Source organism: Oryzias latipes, chromosome 6, assembly GCF_002234675.1.
Source record: "Oryzias latipes chromosome 6, ASM223467v1".
Classification (NCBI taxonomy): domain Eukaryota; kingdom Metazoa; phylum Chordata; class Actinopteri; order Beloniformes; family Adrianichthyidae; genus Oryzias; species Oryzias latipes.
In genome coordinates, this window is record NC_019864.2 from 13,774,501 (window position 1) to 13,795,336 (window position 20,836).

Here is a 20,836-nt window from a genome sequence, read left to right on the forward strand (position 1 = left end):
TTTTAAAATGTTATGCAAGTAAACTACAAAGAAAGCACAGAAATAAACAAACCAGAATCTAAAAACACAAAACTGATTTATTTTAAAACAGGTATTTAAATTTCAAAGAAATAGGAATTACCAAAAGGTGCAGTTCCTCAAATGATCACTAGAGGTTGGTTCAGAAGGGAGCAATGACCCTCTGACATAGAAATAAAAAGTCTATACTTTACACCAACCATAAATGTATGTATAGCCGGGTTTTAAAACGTTTTTATTTGTTTTATTTTTTTAAATATGGGCAGTCTTTTAGCAATGTGTGATATCATAGATTGATATCAGGGTTAATTACCAATTCCCCATATTAACCTCTCTATCATTTTCTGAATTGAGCCAGATGATATTCTGAATTTGTTTTCAAATTTTTAAAAAAATAGTTTAAGGAAACAGCAAACTAAATACCTTGCAATATTTTTTTACATCAGTAACATGTAAAGCTGGAAAATTACTTAAAGACATACTGGAAGAATTGGAGAAGTATAGAATATCAAAGACCAACTACTTTAGACTATAAAAACACTAAACAGGAAGTCTACTGTTGTGCAAGAATGTATATTTTTCACAAGAATATAGCGCTGAAAAATGATGGTAGTACTGGGTTACAAAAGAAGGAAGTGGCGCGATAAAGAGGTGATGGACTTTTTTTTCAAAAATACATATTTTTTTTTACATCTTGTTAAGTTTTTTTTTTTATTGAACAGTTGCAACATACAGACCAAAAAAATGCAACAATTATATTTAGTTTCTATCTTGTCAAGTTTTTTTCTTCATACTTTGTTGACAAACAACATAATACAATAACAATGTGAATGTCTCAGGGGGAATTGAAATGTGTACATATTGCAGAAAAATATAAGAAATAGGACAAAAAATATATAAATATATACACATACATATACAACATAATACAAAAAGAATCATTAATTCAAATACGTTTGAGGTTTAATAAATTTTAAATTTTTCAAAAATCAAATTAGTTCGAATTGCTTTTTGGTTTTGCAGATGTTTGATAATGGTACAGTACTGATTTATTTCATTCAAAAACTGCTGGAATTTAGGTTTGGAGTTTGACCATTTGGCTTTATGAATATGGAATTTTGCCAATAATAAAAACAATTGTGTGATGAAGATACAATCTTTGTCTACTTTGACATTAAAGTAACCCAGAATAATGTCTTTATCCAAAAATACAACAGTTTGTTTAGTTATATTTCCAATATAGTTCCCCACTTCAATCCAAAACATATTAATATGTGTGCAGTCCACAAACAGATGATAAATAGTTTCCTCCTGAGTTCCACAGAATGAACAAGACAGGTCCATGTTCTATCTTGTCAAGTTTTTTTTTTTTTTTTTTTTTACTTGTTTGAACTGGCTGCTGCTTTTTGTCCGCCCAACTTTATTGAACAATGCATAAATTATCTTGTCAAGTTATCTTCCACCGAAAGGCGCGCGTGACGAAAGAGTTTGGGCCTCCTCTGCCCGCCCCTCCCTGCTGAGGTGTGGGGCGGAGCCTAAGCCACACTTAGTTGTTGTACGTTGAAGAGTGCTGTCGACAACACACGGTGTGTTGGGGACGGCGGACGCGAGGAGCCGAAGGGGGCCAAATGGGCTCGAACCACCTGGACATGGGTTTAGACGCGAGCTGGAGACGAGGGCCGTTGCCAAAGTAACGAACCATTCGCTCCTCTCTGGCCGCAAACGGGAGGGGGGCTATTATGCCCGGCGTGAACGTGTCTGTGCGAAGTTTGTCCGAAGAGAAACACCTCAGCCGCCGGATGGTGAGTCAATGTGTCTTGTGTCGTCACTGCTGGCTCACAGTTCTGCCCCTTCACGGTACCAGCGATGCATTGTTGCCCGCTGAGCTCCACCACGTCATGTGAGAGCGAACAGCTGCGCCGCTTCAGTGCTCCAGAACTGCCCAGACAAAGGGCTTTAAGTAACACCGCCATGCATTCTGGTGGATGCACATCATCAAGGAGAGATTTTATTTTATTTGTTTTTTTTTAAACAAGAGGTGCATACAGCAATTATAATAATAATAACAATAAGAAAGTTGTTTTTTTGGGTGAACCAAAGAAGGATATTCTGTATCAGTCATCACTCTTGAAATGCTGGCAAATATTTCCCCTTTGTTATTTATAGTTTTCATTTGAATATTTCTTGGTGTGGCTGGAGCATCTCACCTCTGTTGTGGGTTTATCACGGTTTCCTCATGACATCTAAAACAACACAACGAGCACCGCCCTTTAACCTGCATCACAAAAGTGTGGCAGTGCTACAAAAACAATTGTGCAATCCAAGAGTGGAAATGTGGAGTAGTGATGCATTCAGGCACATAGAACCATCTTTCTGTCAGTTTTTCTGGTAACTTCATGATATAAATATATCATAAATTCAAGTGCAAGTTTTGGAATCTATGTTTCAACTCTGTGTTTACTAAAATGCTTCATATAACATTTTCTCAATATCCTGTGAGTGGTGTGATGCTTTTTTTTTCATTATATCAAACTAAATTAAAGATAAGATATTTCCATTTGTCTGCTTTTAAAGAAAAACAACTTTATTTATCAACAAAAATAACTATTCTTCCAAGATCTGACATATTTAATTAACTGTATAATATTTATAAGGAATCATAGTGTAAACACCTTAAACTATAACAGTTCACCAACCATTAACTGATGACAACGTGCGATAAATGCCTGTTTGACTGAATAATCAGCACAGTTATGTAGTTAAAGCAAGTTCCTTTAGTACCAGTGATAGAAGTAAATGTGGGATTATTGTTAAACTAAAGCACATTTTTTATAGGGCAGTGGGACTTCCTGGTTATTATCAGCACATTTTGGGGTATAGGAAATTGCCTACCCTCTTTTGTACTTTCCAACAAGAAAAAGGGAAGTATTTTCTTTACATCGACCCAAAATAATGCAAATGTTTCTTTTTGAAGTACAGCGCGATAAGAAATGTCATGTTTGAAAGCGTTGAGTCATGAAACTGGTGTTTCAAAAAGGCACTGGGATGGAAACGTGCCTTTTATGTTGGGCTGCTTTCCAACCACAGCCTGTGCGGCTGTGGATTTTCTTTGAATTGGATGTCAGGTTTGCTCCTCGAAAAGCTTTTGTTCAGCAGATATAATGACTTACAGGCCAGAAATGATGCAATGCTGAAGATTTTGTTCCTTGGTTCCTGAAACGTCGGTCTTGGTGCCTCTAAGAAGGAGGATTTGCGCAACCCATGCTTGTGCCTACACTGTTCACCTAAATATTCCCTTTTTTGAAATTGTTTTTTTTTGTTTGTGTGTCTAATCATACATAATAACACAAATGTGGCCTGTTGTGACCTTTTCAAAGCAGTTTGGCAGTGCAGGAGTCAGTTGTTCATGGCCTTTTATCTGTAGCAGCACTCGTACACCATTACCTTGTTTCCTCTTGTTCTGAATCAGTACGGTGAATATGTCTACATGTTTACCTTAATTGAACCCCATTCAATACTCAGCAGGGAGACACTGATAGTGTTAATGGGTTATTGATTCTGGTTTGGACCTGCTTGTCTAAGAGATCATGGCGACCAGGGGATTTATTCCCGTGACTTCCTGGTAGTTATTTCCTTGGGAAAGTTTACTTTAAATACTGCACTGCTGTTTCTTTTCTTTTCTTTTTTTTGGCCCCTGCAGTCTCTCACTGAGAATGATTGTTTGCCCCCTCAAGTCAAGTAAGAAGGGTTCGCAGGCAGCTGTCGGATGCAGATTAGAAAATGGAGGAGCATTGAGGCCTTCAGCTCTCCGTTAAATTGAAAGATTTGCTTCCTGTCATGCCTTCTCTGCCTCGGGTTTTCTGTCCGTGTCCCTGCGTGAATCCTGGCTGGAGAGTGTCTGTATCCATTTGGATCAGCTGGAGGGAATACCAATGAGCGTCCTCCCCTCTGTGGTTCTGTTCTCGGCTGAAGGGACTGGTTTGTGCCATCCCCACGAGTGTGCCAGCCCTGTTTGGCTCCCAGACTTTGTATTGCTGCCCAAACTCAAGCCAGTGACACAGACGCTTCATTACAATCCCACTGATACTGGGATCAAATTTTCTGTACAGCTCTTAGTAGCACCTGTGCTTTCATTTGGATTTGTTTGTTCGGCCTCATGAGGCGGCGCTGAGGTTACAGCTGAGCCTGCGAGTACTTGCAGACATGACTTCCTTGTCCTGAGGATAGTTCCTGTTTGCTCAGAAAACCTCTGGTGCTGCTGTGGTTCAATCTCAAAAGAAGAAAAAGCAGGTTTAGCAAGAAAAACATGCATTTTCTCTGTTTTTCTGCTGATCCCGCCCTAAAATGTTCTTTAGCAGAACTCCAGAAGAGTTAACTTGCTTCTGCATAGCCCCCCCCCCACCACCACTTTATTCTAAATAATTTCTTAGCTTTCACTCAAGTGCAGGACTTCCTGCTGAATCACTGCTCTCTCTGTTTCTGATGCTGCGGGCGGGCGATACAGTCTGAGTTTGCATCAAATATTGAACCACTAACTAGATTATTGATCTAAGAGTGAGCATGAGCAGATCACACCGCAATGCAAGATAAGCAGCATCTCCTTTGGTTTTTACTGACTCCCATGACTTCTTCACGTAAAATGTCTCCTGAATGAACGAACCCCTTAAAGAAAGCATCACAACGCCAGGCTTTAAGCTAAAATCGAGGCCAATCCACATGGATTCCTATGTTGTTCCTTGTAAAAGAGGTCAGATCATGTTAAATGGGTCGCGGTGTTGGTCATACACTATGTTATGTAGGGCAGAAGGGGGGGGGGGGGGGGGGGGGCTTGAAATATTGAAAGGAGACGCACATCCTGTGAGAAACAAAGGGTCTATTTTAATGAAAAGGGTGATTGAGTCACCTTTTGTAGTTTATCTATGATGAGTTCAAAACTCAACCCTTATCTCAACTTTTAATCTAGCTCCTTATTGCCAACTTGCTGAGTAAAAAGGAACTGTTTTTTTTTTGGGATGGGGTTACTCTACAGGCTGGGTTGAAAAATTGTGAACTGATCTTTACTTAAAAAACGCAATTTTTTTAAATTCAGCCCAATAAACCTTTTAAGAATCGGTGAGTTGATTTGTATTCCTACGATCCAACCAGATGGATCAGTCTGAGGCAAGTTGTTGAAGACAAACTCCAATGAAAATTGTGTTTTTAACATGGTCTTGTGGTATTTTTAGGTTAATGGAGGACATATTGGAAATTAGGATTAAAACTGGGTTCTTTTGAGTATTTCTTTATTCAAGTCATGGTGAATCAGGAGCAGACGAAAACATCATTTGAAAGAGCTTGTACTTGTGACGCACAAACTACAATTGGCATGCCACAAGCTCCCCTCAATTCTGACACATCCATCGCAGAGAGACAGATCCATGCACGTCTTCATTTTCCTCATTTGAGCTGGCATCTTGCTCAAAACTGTACAGCTGGATAGCTCCAATATTGGTCGCCATTTTTGCAACACTGCAATGATAGGTTGGGGTTTTTAGGATCTGTAAGCTAGCGGGAGAGTGTGTAAGTAGATGGATGATAGGAAGTTGGGGCAGGGTTACTCCACCAACGGTCTCACCCACAACTTGGAGGTGAATTGCAGAGGAATTACTGCCACTCTGTAGAAACTATGTCCTAGAAAACAACACATTTTGCTTAAAAATGGCATAATCGGGCTTAAAGGATAACTGGGAACGCTTTGAAAATGGATCAAACAATGATTGGAGTAGGTCTTTAATGTAAAAAATTATAATTTCAGCAATGAAAGTTCCACCATCAATTGAAATCACTATTTAAGTAAAAAGCCTTTTTCAAAATTAAACAAAGTAAACTTTAAAAAAAAGAAATGTTTAAATAAATTGAGTTGAATTGGAAATTGACTAAACTTATGACTCATAATTGAATGGATTCCCTAGTTTGACAGTGTAGTCCAGCCCTACCTCCATGCCTATTGCGATAAATTAGTAGAGGGCATCTTAAGTACTAAAATCTGTGGGGGGGAAAAAAAAGAGAATTTTTCGGTTTATCAAGACAAATCATATTTTGAAAGACTAAGAAAAAATGGTGATATGCGCAGCTAAAACCTGTAAATGGAATGGTTCTCTTTCAGCACAGTTTTCATGACAAACAGGAGTTTATCTTGGTGCTCTCAGAAATAGTATCAGATGGAAGTGATAGCTCTACCTCTTTTAACCCTAGTTTGGTGTCAATCAGTGACCTTTTTAGTTCTAGGCCATTCTCACAGACCTTCCTACTGCTGCGAATGCCTTTCCCCTAGTTACTGGGCTCCATTCTCCCCCTTGCTCCCCTTTTGCACCGCAGATCAACACCTTAGTTGTGCTGTTACCATCTCTCACCCTGGAATTGCCGTGAACCTGGAGAATTGTGGCACGCATGCAGAAAGTGGGGCAGCTCCCGCACAGATTTGGGGCCACGTGTTCATCAGCCTCATTTTGGCAGATCTGCTCGGCAAGACAGACAGTTAAATTGCACCTGCGATTAAGCAGAGCTAGTGGAAAATGGTTTTATTAAACCCAAAAGGTGAAATTTCATCAAGTCGCTCAACAGAAAATTGGTCGATTTTAGGAATCCTGCTGAGCCCTGGAATGTAAAAAAAAAAACTGTTTGAGTTATCTTGTTATGTGGGCTGAGCTCATAAATTGGGGCCCATCTTGCAAAAGTCTGCTCTACGGGATATGTACTTTGTTCCAGCCATGCAATGCAAATTCTGCTCCAGTCGAAGGGTAGGGTACATATGGAGGATTTAACATCTTGCCTTCAAAATAAGATCCTTGTCTCTCTTAGTTTTTCTGCAGCAAAATGATTTTATTTATTTGCATAGGTCCAACATCTGTGTGTGTCCAAAATGCCAGAGGGGGAGTTCATTTATTATGTAGTGCAAGATGTAAAACTTTCACATAAGTTAGTTCATGTATAGCTAACAGAAACGCTTTGCACTCTTGTTTTCTGACTGAACTGACTTCTCATTTAAAAAAAGAAAGGTATGGTAATGTAAGCATTATCCAGCAGTCCACTTCCTCTTTAACAGAGAGGACATTCGATTCTTTTTTTTCTTTCTGAGAAACTGGTTTGGCAAAAGGGCAGCCGGACTGTATGTCAATTGTTTCGATAGGCCTACACCCCTGGACAGAGTGAGATTGTTGTGAGACAATCCATATGCTGCGGCACGGTCCAGAACAGAGCCGAGGTAAGAAAATGACAAAGTCTTCTTTTTTTCCCCTCTGCACAGAGAGAGCTCTGTGTTCAACCAGGACGTAGGCCAGAGAGGGTGGGGTTAGGATTGAAGCTGAAATGCCCCGGCATGCCCATTCAAAACTGCGCGGCATAGAATGTTTAAAACAATCGGCAATGCACTATTTTTCTAAAATATTGTGTTCACAGAAAGGGGAAAAAAAAACTGCTGGAGTCAAAAGTACGCACCCCTGTTAAAAAATATACAAATAATTCATGGTTATTGAGGAAATACTACCTTTAGCAAATATGAACTACACTTTTTTCTTTCTACTTTACATATATATTTGGATAAAAACAACAGAAAAAGTAGCCTTTTTTGGATGGTTTAGTAGGGCTACCTAACCCCAACCCCTAAAGATCAATCCCTCTGCTTTGTCTCCAACGATCCCTACCTTACCTGGTGGTGATTACCCCAGACAGGTGTGTTCAGTGACTCAGAATCTCCAATGTTCTGATACAATGAGTTGGAAGACAAGCAGGTTAGTAGATCTTAAAGACCCGCTCCCATGAAAACTGAGTTTTTAACATGCTGTTATGGTATTTTATTTGATGATGGGGGACAAATAAAGCTTAAAATTATTCTTCTGAGTATTTCTTTATTAAAATAACTGTAAATCAGGTGCAGATGTAAAAATGCAAGTGGATAAAGCTTGTAGTTGTGACATAGACGCTAGAATCAGCAGGCAGCAAGCTCCATGCTCCGCTTCATTCTGATGTATCCACTTGTAGATGAATAGATCCATGTACATCTTCTTTTTCCCCATCCGAACTGGCTCAAAACTGTAAAGCCTTAGGCTCCAATGCTGGTTGCCATTTTTGTTGCCCCGTTAATGTTAGGTTGGGGTTGTGGGGGGTCTGAAAGCTAGCAGGCGGGAGTGCAAACAGATGGCTCACTTCCATCTGTGGTGGTGGGCTTACCGTACTCTGTGCCAACAGTCCCACCCACAACTCGGAGGCGAATTTCTGAACTACTGCCAATCTGCAGAAACTATGTCCTAGAAAATGACAGTTTTTAAAAATGTTGGCTAAAAACAACATAATGGGAACGCTTTTACAATAAATCAAAAGATTATTGGAGTGGGACTTTAAAGGCTAGAGCTGGGTTCCCTAAGACATTGCCTTACTGTATCAAAGCTTTTAGGCGTTTGGCTGTTACAAAGGTCCCAACAGATTTCAGTTTTGTTGCGTTCTTGTTTAACTGCTCTTGTTTGAAACCTTGATTCTTTTCGGTTTCAGCCATGTGGTTTGGTTTTGCTGGTGTTTATTTTAGGATGATTGCTGTGTGTTCTAGTTTTGACCAACCTTAATGTCCCAAAAATGTCTGGTATATGCGGAGGTGCACAGAACAGCTTACAGTTGGTTCTGCGAATCCCAAGCTCAAAACAAGAACAAATCCTCATCCTCCCACCCCCATGCTTGCCATTGGGAATGAGAGATTTCTGTTCTTATCAGCGGCCCATGAGATGAAGCTGAAGGAGTTCAACATGTTTGATGAAGCTGTTATCCAACTGAAGGGGGGGTGTGAGAAACGCAAAAGCTTTGACTCATTACTGGGTAACATTTCAGTACAGCCTATGCCTATTAGTCACTCAAACCATAAAACTTGGTGCTGACTGATGAATCCATGCAAGGTTCGTCACACAAACAGGAAACAAAAAGGATTTCAACAAAGTTTGCGTAAAGTTTGCCTAACTGCTGCAGGGTCTGGTTACATAAAATACTACCGAAACTCTTGGACATCTTAAACATTTTGTTCAAATGCAGCAAATATAAACAGAGTATTTAACAAAGAGACCACATCTAGCCGGCTGTGTGTGGCAACACCTACAAAATGGAGAATAGTAAACAAATAAAACAACACTATATGTTAGGTGTAGTCAAAAAATATAACAGACATGCAGCCTCAGACAAAATCCTCCAAAACGAGTCTGGCAGGTTCTCTGTGAGTACATGGTGTTTGTGGAGCCGTCTGTTGTAACCAAATGAAACATCAACACAGCTGCGTTAAGACGAGAAACTAACGTTCTCTAAGCACGTTTAGCATTTTTTATCAACTCCATGGATCACTTTCTATCCACCTATGAACCATCCAGAGAAGTCAGGGGGCATCAGTACATGTAAGAACTGAAGGCGCCTGCCCGCAGGATGTGACCCTTACATGTGGATGTGGAAATGCTAAGCAGGATTGAGGCCTAAATCTGCTTTAGTTAGCCGTTGCATGTTTATTCGCTTGAATAGCAGTGTTACATTGGATTAGCACAGCTTTGCACTGCCCACAGTGCTAGTTGTACAACATTTTGAAATAGGCCTTTTTGTGGGGGATTACAATTGCTGCCCTCTATGCACTGTGAACAACTTGCAGAACCCTGAGGCCTTTTGATTTTGGTTTGTTATCCTTTTTTTCTCTAATTAAATGTGTTCTATGCTTCTCTTCCTTTTCAGCTATAACTGAGCGTGCTTGCTTGCATGTTCTGCTCAACTTCCTCACATCAGAGCTGGAGTCGTGTTCTGCTCATTGAGCTTTTGACACAACAGCGAAAAAGTTATTAAACCTTGAAAACAAAAAACAAAAATGTAATCAACTGTAAAAGTAGGGAACGGTGTCTGAGGAAGGGATTTTGTTAGCCTTGTGGCTTTGTGTGACATTAGCAATGAAATGACCTACATAAGATGCACACGCGCCCTGCTTCCTTTGTCGCATATTTTATAGCGGTTAATCTGAACATAGTCTGTCTTGTTTTTTTTTTCATACAGCAGGATTAAACGCCTGTCCCTTAAAAAGTTACAGACGTGCCATATAAGAGCATTAGAGAAGCACCCAGATGGCCTCACACTGTCTACAAAATATCCCTGTTGTGGGAAACATTAAACATGAACAATTTTAGACACAAATAGGACTGCAACAGTTAGCATGTTTATTTAAAAACTAACTTGCCATTGGAAGAAGTGTTTCTATATCCATTTAGTTCAAAATAACTTCATTACTCATTTTTAAACCTGCATAATATGATGAAAACTTCCCAACGTGTGATATTAGTGATGACGATATGACTTGTGAGACATGAACAAATGGCGAAGCAAAAAGCTCCTAATGCATCATTTTCATTTCACTGCAACATACATATAGGTCAAAATAACTTCAAATGTTCTCCAAATGACCCTCATGTACAAAGGAGGCTGGTATCTGACATGAAGGGGTCCATCCGATTGGCCATGAGATTGGATTAGCATGTGTAAACATGTAATCGCAGTTTACACCATCTTTGGAATGCGTGCATCACACAGGCTTAGTCTTTACCAGTATGTGTTATTATGAACATGCTAGCAAATATCTTAAAAGACACAATATGTACACATTTTGGGTTTTGGGTTGTAGTGGGAGGTAATGCTCTATAATTGCAATGAATATAAAATATAGTCTTGTATATAAAACAAAAATGCTTGATTTTATTTTATTTATTTATTTATTTTTTTGCATGTAGTTTTATTGCCATGTTTACTTTCCCTAATTTAGTTTCTTAGATATTTTAAAGACCCATTCCAATAAACATTGTTTTTGCTTTGGTGTTTTCGACATGCTCATGTTATTTTTCTGATGATGGAGGACATATGTGAAGGAAATGTATTTATTTAAACTGTTGAGAATTGCGAGCAGACAAAAAAGAACTTATTGTGATGAGGGCGGGCCACAAGCTCCCTGCTCCGCTTAAATGGAGTGCTGTCAGCAACAGGGAGGGGAAGGGGGGGGGTCCTACTCACAATTCAGAGGTGAATTTCTGATGAACTCCTGTCGCTCTCCAGAAACTGTCCTAGAAAATGACAGTTATTTTTTTTTTGGCTAAAACGGCATAAATATAATTAAAAGACCACTGGGAATGCTTTGACAGTAGATTTTTGACGGTTGAATTCAGAATGCTGTGTCCCAGGCACTTACTTTTATCTTTTTCTACAATCTTGCAGGACCAAAGTATGGATTTCGACCCTTGGCTTTCAATGCGTCGGGGCTCTTCAGACAACAATCTGGATTTGGACCTGTGCAACGAAAACCCACGTGCTGCACTTGGCCTGGAGGTCCAACGAAGTCGTTCCTGTTTGGACAATCTGCAGCAGAAGATTCTGAAAGTCACAGAACAGCTTAAGATTGAGGACACGGCGCGGAATGAGAATTTAGCGGAATATCTGAAGCTCATGAACAGTGCTGACAAGCAGCAGGTGGGGCGCATCAAGCAGGTGTTTGAGAAGAAAAACCAGAAGTCGGCTCATAACATCGCTAAGATGCAGAAGAAGCTGGAGCAGTACCATCAGAAGTTGAAAGACAGGGAAGTCCAACATGTCCTGTCCTCTCGGCCTCCCCCCGTCAAACACAGCACCATACCCAGAGAGTCCCCTAGACAGTTGCTCAAGGATATGACCGGCAGCGGCAGACACCCAACCATGGACAAGATCAAAACCATTGGGCCGGGTGTTTCCCTGTCTCCGCCTTTCTTCTTCAGCAAGCCCAGAGAGTTTGCCAATCTCATCAGGAACAAGTTTGGAAGCGCCGATAACATTTCCCAACTCAAAACCACTCTAGACACTTCCTCCCAGCTGCCCACGGACAGCGCAGCAAAGGGGCTGAGCAGCAGCGCGTCCTTGGTGGGCAAGCCCAAGTATCCCAGTGACGACGAGTGCTCCTCAGGAAGTGCCTCAATTTCAGCCGAAAGCAATGGGAACGCAGTGAAGGTGCAGGCCCAGAGCCCTGCTCAGGACCCACCAGCAGACGGAGAAGGCCAGAGCCATGTGGACATTTGTTTGGAGGATGTAAAGAAAATCAGAGGGGCCCAGGATCAACTGGAGGATGATATTGAGGAGATAAAAGAACAATTTAAGAGAGAATACAACATTATCAGCCAAACACTACAGGAAGAACGCTACCGGTGTGCAAATGTTTCTCTCTAAAATCTGCATGAGAACTTTACATATTCCCTTTGAAGGTACATCATGTGTGTTTTGACTGACAGGTACGAGCGCTTGGAAGACCAGCTGAATGACCTAACTGAGCTACATCAGCATGAAATGACCAATCTGAAGCAGGAGCTGGCAAGCATAGAGGAGAGGGTGACCTATCAGGCTCATGAAAGGGCCCGGGACATACAGGTAAGTTGGAATGTAGAATGGATCATAAAGCTCAAAGAATAGGCGTAGAACTTGTTTCCAAAGCACACGACAGTGCAACATGAAAACATTTGCCAAATATTACAAATCCTTCGTACTGAACTGCTATCACAACAATCCTGTCACATGTGGAAGCTGACTTTTATCAACCTAACCTCCTGAACCATCAAATCCCCTTAGGAAGCTCTGGAGACGTGTCAGACGCGTGTGTCCAAGCTGGAGCTCCAGCAGCAGCACCAACAGCAGACGGTCCAGCTGGAGAGCCACGACGCCCGGGTCTTGGTGGGGAAGAGCATCAACATCATGCTGGCCATCATCACCGTCATCCTGGTTTGCGTCTCCACTGCTGCCAAATTCGCCGCCCCTCTGACGAGGAGCCGCTATCACGTGTTGGGCACCATCCTGGCGGTGTGCTTTCTGACCGTCTTCTGGAAGAACTGGGACCGGTTACAGTACGCGTTGGAGAGGTTGCTGGTGCCTGCTTGAAAACACTGAACGAACAATTGACGCGGAATCCGTCAGGTGTGAGAATCCTCTCGTCTTAAAGGATTGGTTGTACAATCTTTCAAAGACACAATAACACGTTGTTTTAAGAGGTCAAACTTTTTAAATACAGACTGAAACTCTTTTGAATCTTAATTGCATTTTAACTAACAATTTCATAAAAAGGAAAATATATATATTTATGCACTAATTTTACTAGTTTTACACGAGGAATCGCAATGAGATCGTCATGGGTTGAGAAGGCTGACGAGAACTGCACACAGACAGGAAACCGGACATCACTAGTTGGCGGGAACTACAAAACTTTTACTCGCCCCTTTAAAAAAACAAACTGTACGTCTTGTTAATTGCATTGATTTGCTGTCTTGAAGCGAGAGATCCCATCTCACATCTGTTAATGTAGCCATGTGGTTTAGCTTGGGTACGGGCTGCAGTTAAGATAAGGCTGTCGGCTAATATCACATAAAAATGTTACATATTTTCAAAATTCTGTTTAATTCAGAATCTCTAAACAACAGCAAAGGCTTTGAACTTTTTTTGTTTTTTTGTTCTTTTTTCTCATTGCCTTGACATTCAACTGTGGCATCTTTATTCTGGAGAGTTTACCAGAGAGCTGCTGATGTCTGAAGTGCAATATATTAGAAATAAAAAGCATCGTTTGCAGAGCATTTGCTAAGAACTGACTGTTTCTTTTTTCTTTTTTTACTAGAGTCTTTTACAGGAATGACAGGGTTCTGGTGATGCAGCAAAGTGTGAGGAAGTGTCATTAATGCTTATAGGAGATACACAGAGGCCTTTTCTGTTAACACCAGCTTTTTTTCTCCTCCTTTCTCTCTTAAAGGCCAAAAAAATCAATCTCCCTGCATTACCCTGTGAGCATTATAGCACCTCACTGCAGCGCTCTAGTGCAGATACTAACATACGGAGAGGAAACACAAGCAGAGCTGGTCGCTTGGTTTTCTTTGCATAACTGTTTGGGATTTAGCTCTGTTTCATTGTTAAGGAACAATGGGAAGGAGATGGAGCGGGTTATACTGTGATGCAAGGCTCATTCCTCTATAATCCTGGAATAACACGCAAAAAATCTCATTATGTAGCTGTGAGCTGATTCTTTGGATAATTATTTCACTATTTCTTTAGAGAATTTCTGTGGACCACTGATGATCTTTTGCCATAACATGTTTGTGTTGATGTTTGTCATCTTTTACAGACCATCTTGTTTTTTTTTGTTTTTTTCCCCCCTCATTCCTTATTTTGTATATTCAGTGAAGATTTACAGTTATGACACTGTTTACACTGACGCTGTTTGCACCTTTGGTGCACTATGAGATCAATCTATACATGTTTTTTAGTGTATTATGTGCCTTTGTCGGATGATTTCTGTTAAATTAAACCAACTTTTTAAATCTGCTTAAGACTGTGGTATTCTGTGTAAAGGCAATATTTGTCATATGATTACCGGTAAGCATTTCCCATAAACACACATTCGCTGACACAGAAGTGTACTGCCATGTTCCTTTTTCTGAAGAACAGTTTCTTATGTTTCCACTGATTTCTACCAGAGCTTTTATGAACCTTGTCACCTTAGGCTGATGTGGCGAAGAAAACGAACATGTACAAAAAACATGGCCTGACTAATTGTTCTGCAAACCTTTATGGTTATAGTTTTACTTTTTAAATATTTTCTTTTAATTTTTAGAATCCAGAGTGTCACACAAAAACATAATTGAACAGTTATACATTTTGAACGGTTATACATTTTTGGCTTCATTTTTTGGACAGTTTATCCTCATTTAAAAAGTTCAACTATGTTCAACTAAAGTTCAACTATGAACCAGGTCCTATTTACATTGACGACCCGTTTTATTTTAGACATGCAGATACACATTTATTTGCATTTTTTTTAAAAATGGATTTGAAACTGCATTTTTACAAATCATTGTTAAATAAATATGAAAGAAATTGCCCTTGAAACGCACAAAACACAGTTTATAGATCTTAAATTATTGAGGTAAAAAAGCTCTAAACACATAGATCTGTGTGGGATAATTCAACAACATGAACTAACTGCAGTTTTCTACATAAATAAAAAATAATTTGGACCAGTTTTACTAACCATAACCCTGTACCACAGAATCTTCAGAGCCACAAGCTTCCTTAGGTAAAAATATCAAACTATGTGCATCATGTTTCGGTGAATGGGACTTCTGGTAGGCTAACATCTGGAGAAAACCCAAACACGTCTCAACACAATGCAGACATTAAAGGTAATTTTCTAGATAGGTCTTTATTTCTGTGTATTTGCAACCAACTGCATGGATGTGGGTTTCTTTGTCAGGATTCAAATTGAGGCCCACCAAAATGGTTCAAAGGTGTGAAGTAGATGTGTGTTTTAAAAAAAATGGCAATCACAAGTTTACCCTAAACAAGTTTTTCAGAGAACCTTTTTTGAAGGAATTTCTTGGAAAGACTCTGTGTTCCTTTTTTTTTTGTTTTGCAAATGCAAATAAACCTCACCTTTAAATATTTCTGGGCGTGTCAAATCTTTAAAAGACAGTTCACTTAAACATTGTATGTGTTTGACGTGTCAGCAAGTACTTGATTCTATTATTTTTTTTTCAAAATAAAAGGCAAAATAAGATAAAATCTTTATGAATGGGAATAAAAAAACAGAAGGGAAGGAAACTAGCATATTTTAGAAATACCCAATTAGCTTTAATAATTGGCTGTAATTACTAGAGAAGGTGTGGGTTGTTTCAAAAATTTAGCCTTGTTTGCTTTTTATGATGAAACAGAGACTATAGTTACACAATTTCCAAGAAAACTGTTCATCACTTCGGTACTGATGCAAAAGTTTTACCAGTAGGGGGCGCAAGTGCAACACTCCAAATTCTGATCAAGAACAGGAATACTGCATGGCCAAAAAAGAATCGTGCCTTTTTCCCCCTGAATCATTAATTTCTATTTTTTGTCAGTTCTGACTCTAAAAACGCACAAAAATAACTCCAGCTTTCACCTCACAGCAGAGGAAAACATCTGCTAACAGCGCATGGGAATCACAACTTCAAAATCTGTGACATTTTTAATCTTCTAACTAATTATACACGTTTTTTAATACTAAGTCCAAGTCTGCAGCAGATTTTGTAATCAGTCATGCGTTTTGTAGTATTGAATGTGCGATGTGGCTCTCAACAGGATGAGGTTTGGTATGGAGCAAGCAGATGATCAAACATCAATTCCCTTTAGTTAAAATGCACTTTAATGGTAAGGCCAAAATGGGAACACTCATATAAAAAACATAGAAAATGCTTTTTTAAATATTAGTTTCTGTGATATTTTGTATTTTAGAATAAATAAAACAGTGGTTGAGCTTGTTATCGTTATTATCACTAATATTAAAACAGCACTTCTTTGGCTGATGTAATAATGCTTAAAGAAGCTTGTATTGATGAGTTCTTAATCTTTGTAAATAATAATCCTATTATTGGCTCGAGTTTATTATTACTCGGGGTGGGTGCACCCCTAGCTCCCCTGTAGCTCAGCCTTTGCAAACAGACCTTGTAATTGAAGAAGACAGCAAAATTTGAAACAAAGTCAGTTAAACCGCAATAAAAGGAAGTGAAGGAGGTGTAATAATAAAGGCTCATGCACAATGATATATACAGAACTTTTGGCAAATTAGTGTGCTGAACCAATTTCAAACCTGAATCTTCGGGGAAACACCTGGAATCTCAATGAGTAGTTAAATAATCTCAGAAATCTGTTTTTGATTCGGTTTTGCTACCATAAGTGCATGAAACGGTGCTCATATCAGGCGGCCGATAAGGAGAAAGAAAGCAATCTGTGGGGAAAACTTTGAAGATTTCTCTAAAATTTAAAACCATGGAGTACATCCAGGCCTGGGCTTGCTCCTGGGGGAGGCGCTTTCTTCGCTCCTCTCTCCTTGTGTGGGGTGGGCGGGTGTGGGGTCTGGGGGGTCGACGCTGCAGGCCCTTGGGCTGGGGAGGCCTGGGCCCAATGCTGCGGGGTGGGGGGTGGGGTGGACAGGACTGGTTTCTTTTCCGTCCGGTCCAACAACAAAAAAAAAAATATTTACAAATATAATTAATATGAATCAAGTTTAGCTGAAATTACAAAAGAGATTTATTTAAATATGCATCTGGTGTATCATAAGATTCATAACCCCTGTTGTAAAAGTAAAATATGTCCAACACAAAAAGCTTTCAGCTCTCATCTGTTTGCTTAACTGTTGGACAGGACAAGTTAAAAGAATAAATAAAAAAAGAGTACATCCAGGTTTTTCCAGCTCCCCACCTACTGTTTTGTCTTTAAATCCATATTCACGACTTAAAAGTAGTTTGTTAATAATGTGGAATTTCTCTCAGCGCAGGTTTGATTTAGGTTCCCTTTATCTGTCAGCATCTTTTCCTTTCATTCCTTTCCATTTCTTCAGTAAACTCATATTTCCGCACTCAGAAATGAGCCTTACTATTGTTAAATGTGCTTCATTGCATGTTTAGGGCCTATGTGAAGGAGTGGGAGAGAAGCGGATAGATTTGAAAACTGAACTGCAGCTCTCTCTGTGTTCTCATAAGAGCTTAAGTGTGAGAGTCAAAGGGTGACTTGTGCACACACACAAACACACCCACACTTGTGTTTGTGTGTCTGAGTAGACCAGCTGTGTTTTGTGCATTTGTGAAACAGCTCAGATCTCTGGGGAAGAAGAAAATACTTGAACTAAAGATCCCAACACACACACACGCACACACCCATACACACACATACACACATACACATATACACATACACATACACATAAACATACACATACACATACACACACACAAACAGGGAGGATTAGGAGCTATATTTGTAGGGGAGCAATATTTCCTTTTCTTCTCTTCTCTTTATCATCTGGTCGAGCGTTTTCCTTTGATGTGAGCTTCGATCCTGAGTGTTTTCCATTGCACTCTCATGTGGCTCCTGGAGCTAGCTGGTCTATTCATTGGGTTCCATAATGAGCTGCTAATTATCTCAGGACCTCATCAATTCTCTTTGGGCTTGGTCTCTTTCCCACATAGGTTGGCATGGTGACTGCAGAGGGACAAGACCTAAAGGAGGCCATCAAAAGGACTGCCGCAGCTCCTTCTCCCTCCAGAGGGGGAGTGACAGGGACACATTTATCTGTTTAGAAAAATATGTGACGTACAGCAAAAGCTTTGTGTATTCTTCATTAGTTTTTATTCTGTCCATCAGTTAGTGTGTCAGATTCGTTTTTTTTTTTTGTTGCACTCATACAAATTCAATTTATGGGAAAGTTCTGACCTTTTGGCATCTTGTACAGCAGATTACGCAGAGTCCTCTGGTCATGCTGAGCCCTTCCCTTTTCCTGTTCTAGAGAGTCATGGAAACCATTTTTCTTTCCTTGGCTGTTGCATGAAAACTCACCCTGCATCAAGTCACTGGCAGCAGCTTCCTGCATCAACAAGCGTAAGATTCGCAGCTTAGGGACGCTGCAGACCCGGTGACAAAAATACAGCTTTCAGCAAGAAACACTTATAAGTAATTAGTAAAAAACAACTCTGATTTATGAGAACATTCTTCATCAACATCCACATATAAATCACCTTTTCAAACGTCTTAAATCAAAGGCACCTCCGATTTCCTTTAGTTGCTAGGCAACCGCTGAGCACCAGAGTGAGGTTCGGAGTTAAAGGCTGGCAGCCCAGCGGTGAAAAAGTGGATTGTTGGGTGAATCACTGTCTTTTATGGCTCCGAGGTTCCATTACACTGCCAGCAGACAATGACAGTGATACACTATCACTGCAGAGTAATTATACAATCTGTTGATCCTGTCGCTGGATCTCCATAAACAAATGATGTCACCTGAACGGCTGAACAAACACATACCAGTTCCCTCTCTTAATAGAAAAGCCATAACAAGTTGTAAAAAGTATTAAAAATTATGCTTATGTGTAATGTCTGTAGATAGTTTTAGGGGTTTCCTTTGGGCCAGTTTGCTCGAGATATTCTTAGCAGTCATCACAGCCTTAGATATTTGTCTCCACTCCAATGTCAGCTTTTATTTTCACATTTGTGTCACCACTGAATCCATGCCGAGGTTTTGGAGACTTCTTTATTGTTTAGGCAGGTTCTTGTCGGTCAGCACTTATCTGAGACACAAAGAGGGTAAACAAGAATGAATGATCCAGCAATTCAGGTTTTTTAGGAATTTAACATCAAACCAGGAGCTGTGGATGATCATTCAAAACCTTTCAGAGAACAGTGAATCCCAAGAATGGAGAACATTCTCATATTGCGCAACAACTGTTCAGCTCAGTATTCCAATAAGGAGAGATGTTAGTAATGTGAGTAGGGATTTTTTTGTGATACAGAAAGATGTGGATGAAATAAGTTCACCTTTGGCAGTTAGGCTCTTGGCCACTGACCTCTTGTGTGCTTGGTAAAAGATTGGATCTTAGATCATAAGCCTAGATGCTGATGGTGGTTGAAGCCTCAGCAACATGTGCCCGTATTGGGGTTGAATGCATCAGGGTTTTGGGTTGTCTGGGCATGTGGAAGGTCGTAGAGTGGGAGGGCAGCATCTCCAGGGGAGAGCAGGTGTGCCTTCCAGTTCCCTTGAGGCTTGTACAGCCACCTAAAGGGACATTGTTGAAAGTGAAACGCATTTCAGATGGCAAGTGTATGGTAAGTATATCATAATGTATTTGTAAAGCTAATATACTCTAAGTTGGATGCACTAATGACATATAGGTGATGCCACACTCTAGTCATTAGTAAGGCTGCAAGCAAATGTTGCATGCGAGGGGTGGGCATGTGATACTTTAGTGCCCATAGGACGCAAGTAGAACTACCACACAAACTACACTCTGATTTCTTAATTATCTAATTTCTAACAGTCAAACTTCACCCAAGGAGCCATCACTTATCACGTGAGCAGCACTGATAGGCCCCTTAGACATTCAGCAGGATTTAGGAGAAGTCTAAGGCTGTACGACATGCCTGCATTTCACCTACTTGAAATTTTTTAGAATCATCGTCGACAATGCAGAGAGACAATGTTTCGTGACTTTAAAGGCAGAAGAATGACTGTGATTTGCTGAGAAGCTAATGGTTCAGATTGAAGGCCTTGTTGGTTGGTGGTGTGCAGAACGATGTAAAAACCCATTGTCCATGGAAATGAGGAAGATCTTTCTCATTGAAATTGTGGCAAAGCTTTACTGCTTTATCCTACTCCATGCTTGGATAGAAATGTCCAAGTTTTAATTTTTTGTATTTCAGAAAATTGTTTGAAAGAACGACACATATTTAAAGTCTTTTGCCATGTTATACCAGAAAGGATACATTTAATCAAAAGACTCCCCACTGTTATTTTTATCTTTGACTTGATGGGTTATTTTAACTTGAACGTGACGAAAGGGTTAAAAAAAAGGAGGTTTCATTGAGTGGATTAGCTTTGTATTCATTATGAATACACAAAGCTTCATTCGTTTTTCTTTTTGCATCGTTTGTGTTGCATTTGTGGGGGGGCCGGCTGACAATCCGGAGATGGTCGTTGCGTGGGAGGGAGGGGGGCCTGGCTGAAAGAAAGATCCGACTGAAGACAGACTGGAGAGATTCTCTTTCCTCCGACCCATGTGAGAGTTCTCTGTTACAGAACAAACAACTCATTCTGACACCTACAGCATGGTGACATTTTTAATTTATTTATTTTCATGAAAGAGGGGGTCAGTTTGCATTGAAACTGACTCTTAGGGGAGAATGTTCAATAGATTCATCAGAACTGGGGGTCTGTTATCAGCCATAAAAATGTGTTTGAGAAGGAACCATGAATCATTTAGACCAATTC

The 20,836-nt window shown here is 40.0% G+C and overlaps 1 protein-coding gene across 1 annotated transcript; it reads left to right on the top strand.

Annotated features, from left to right (window-relative positions):
- Positions 1 to 1,510: 1,510 nt before the first annotated feature.
- On the top strand, positions 1,511 to 14,378 carry LOC101165231 (transmembrane and coiled-coil domain protein 3). Its single transcript, XM_004069540.4, has 4 exons — positions 1,511 to 1,820; positions 11,269 to 12,224; positions 12,309 to 12,444; positions 12,643 to 14,378. Exons 1-4 carry the CDS (start codon positions 1,758 to 1,760, stop codon positions 12,946 to 12,948), a joined length of 1,461 nt encoding a protein of 486 aa, XP_004069588.1. The 5' UTR covers positions 1,511 to 1,757; the 3' UTR covers positions 12,949 to 14,378.
- The last annotated feature ends 6,458 nt before the right edge of the window (positions 14,379 to 20,836 follow it).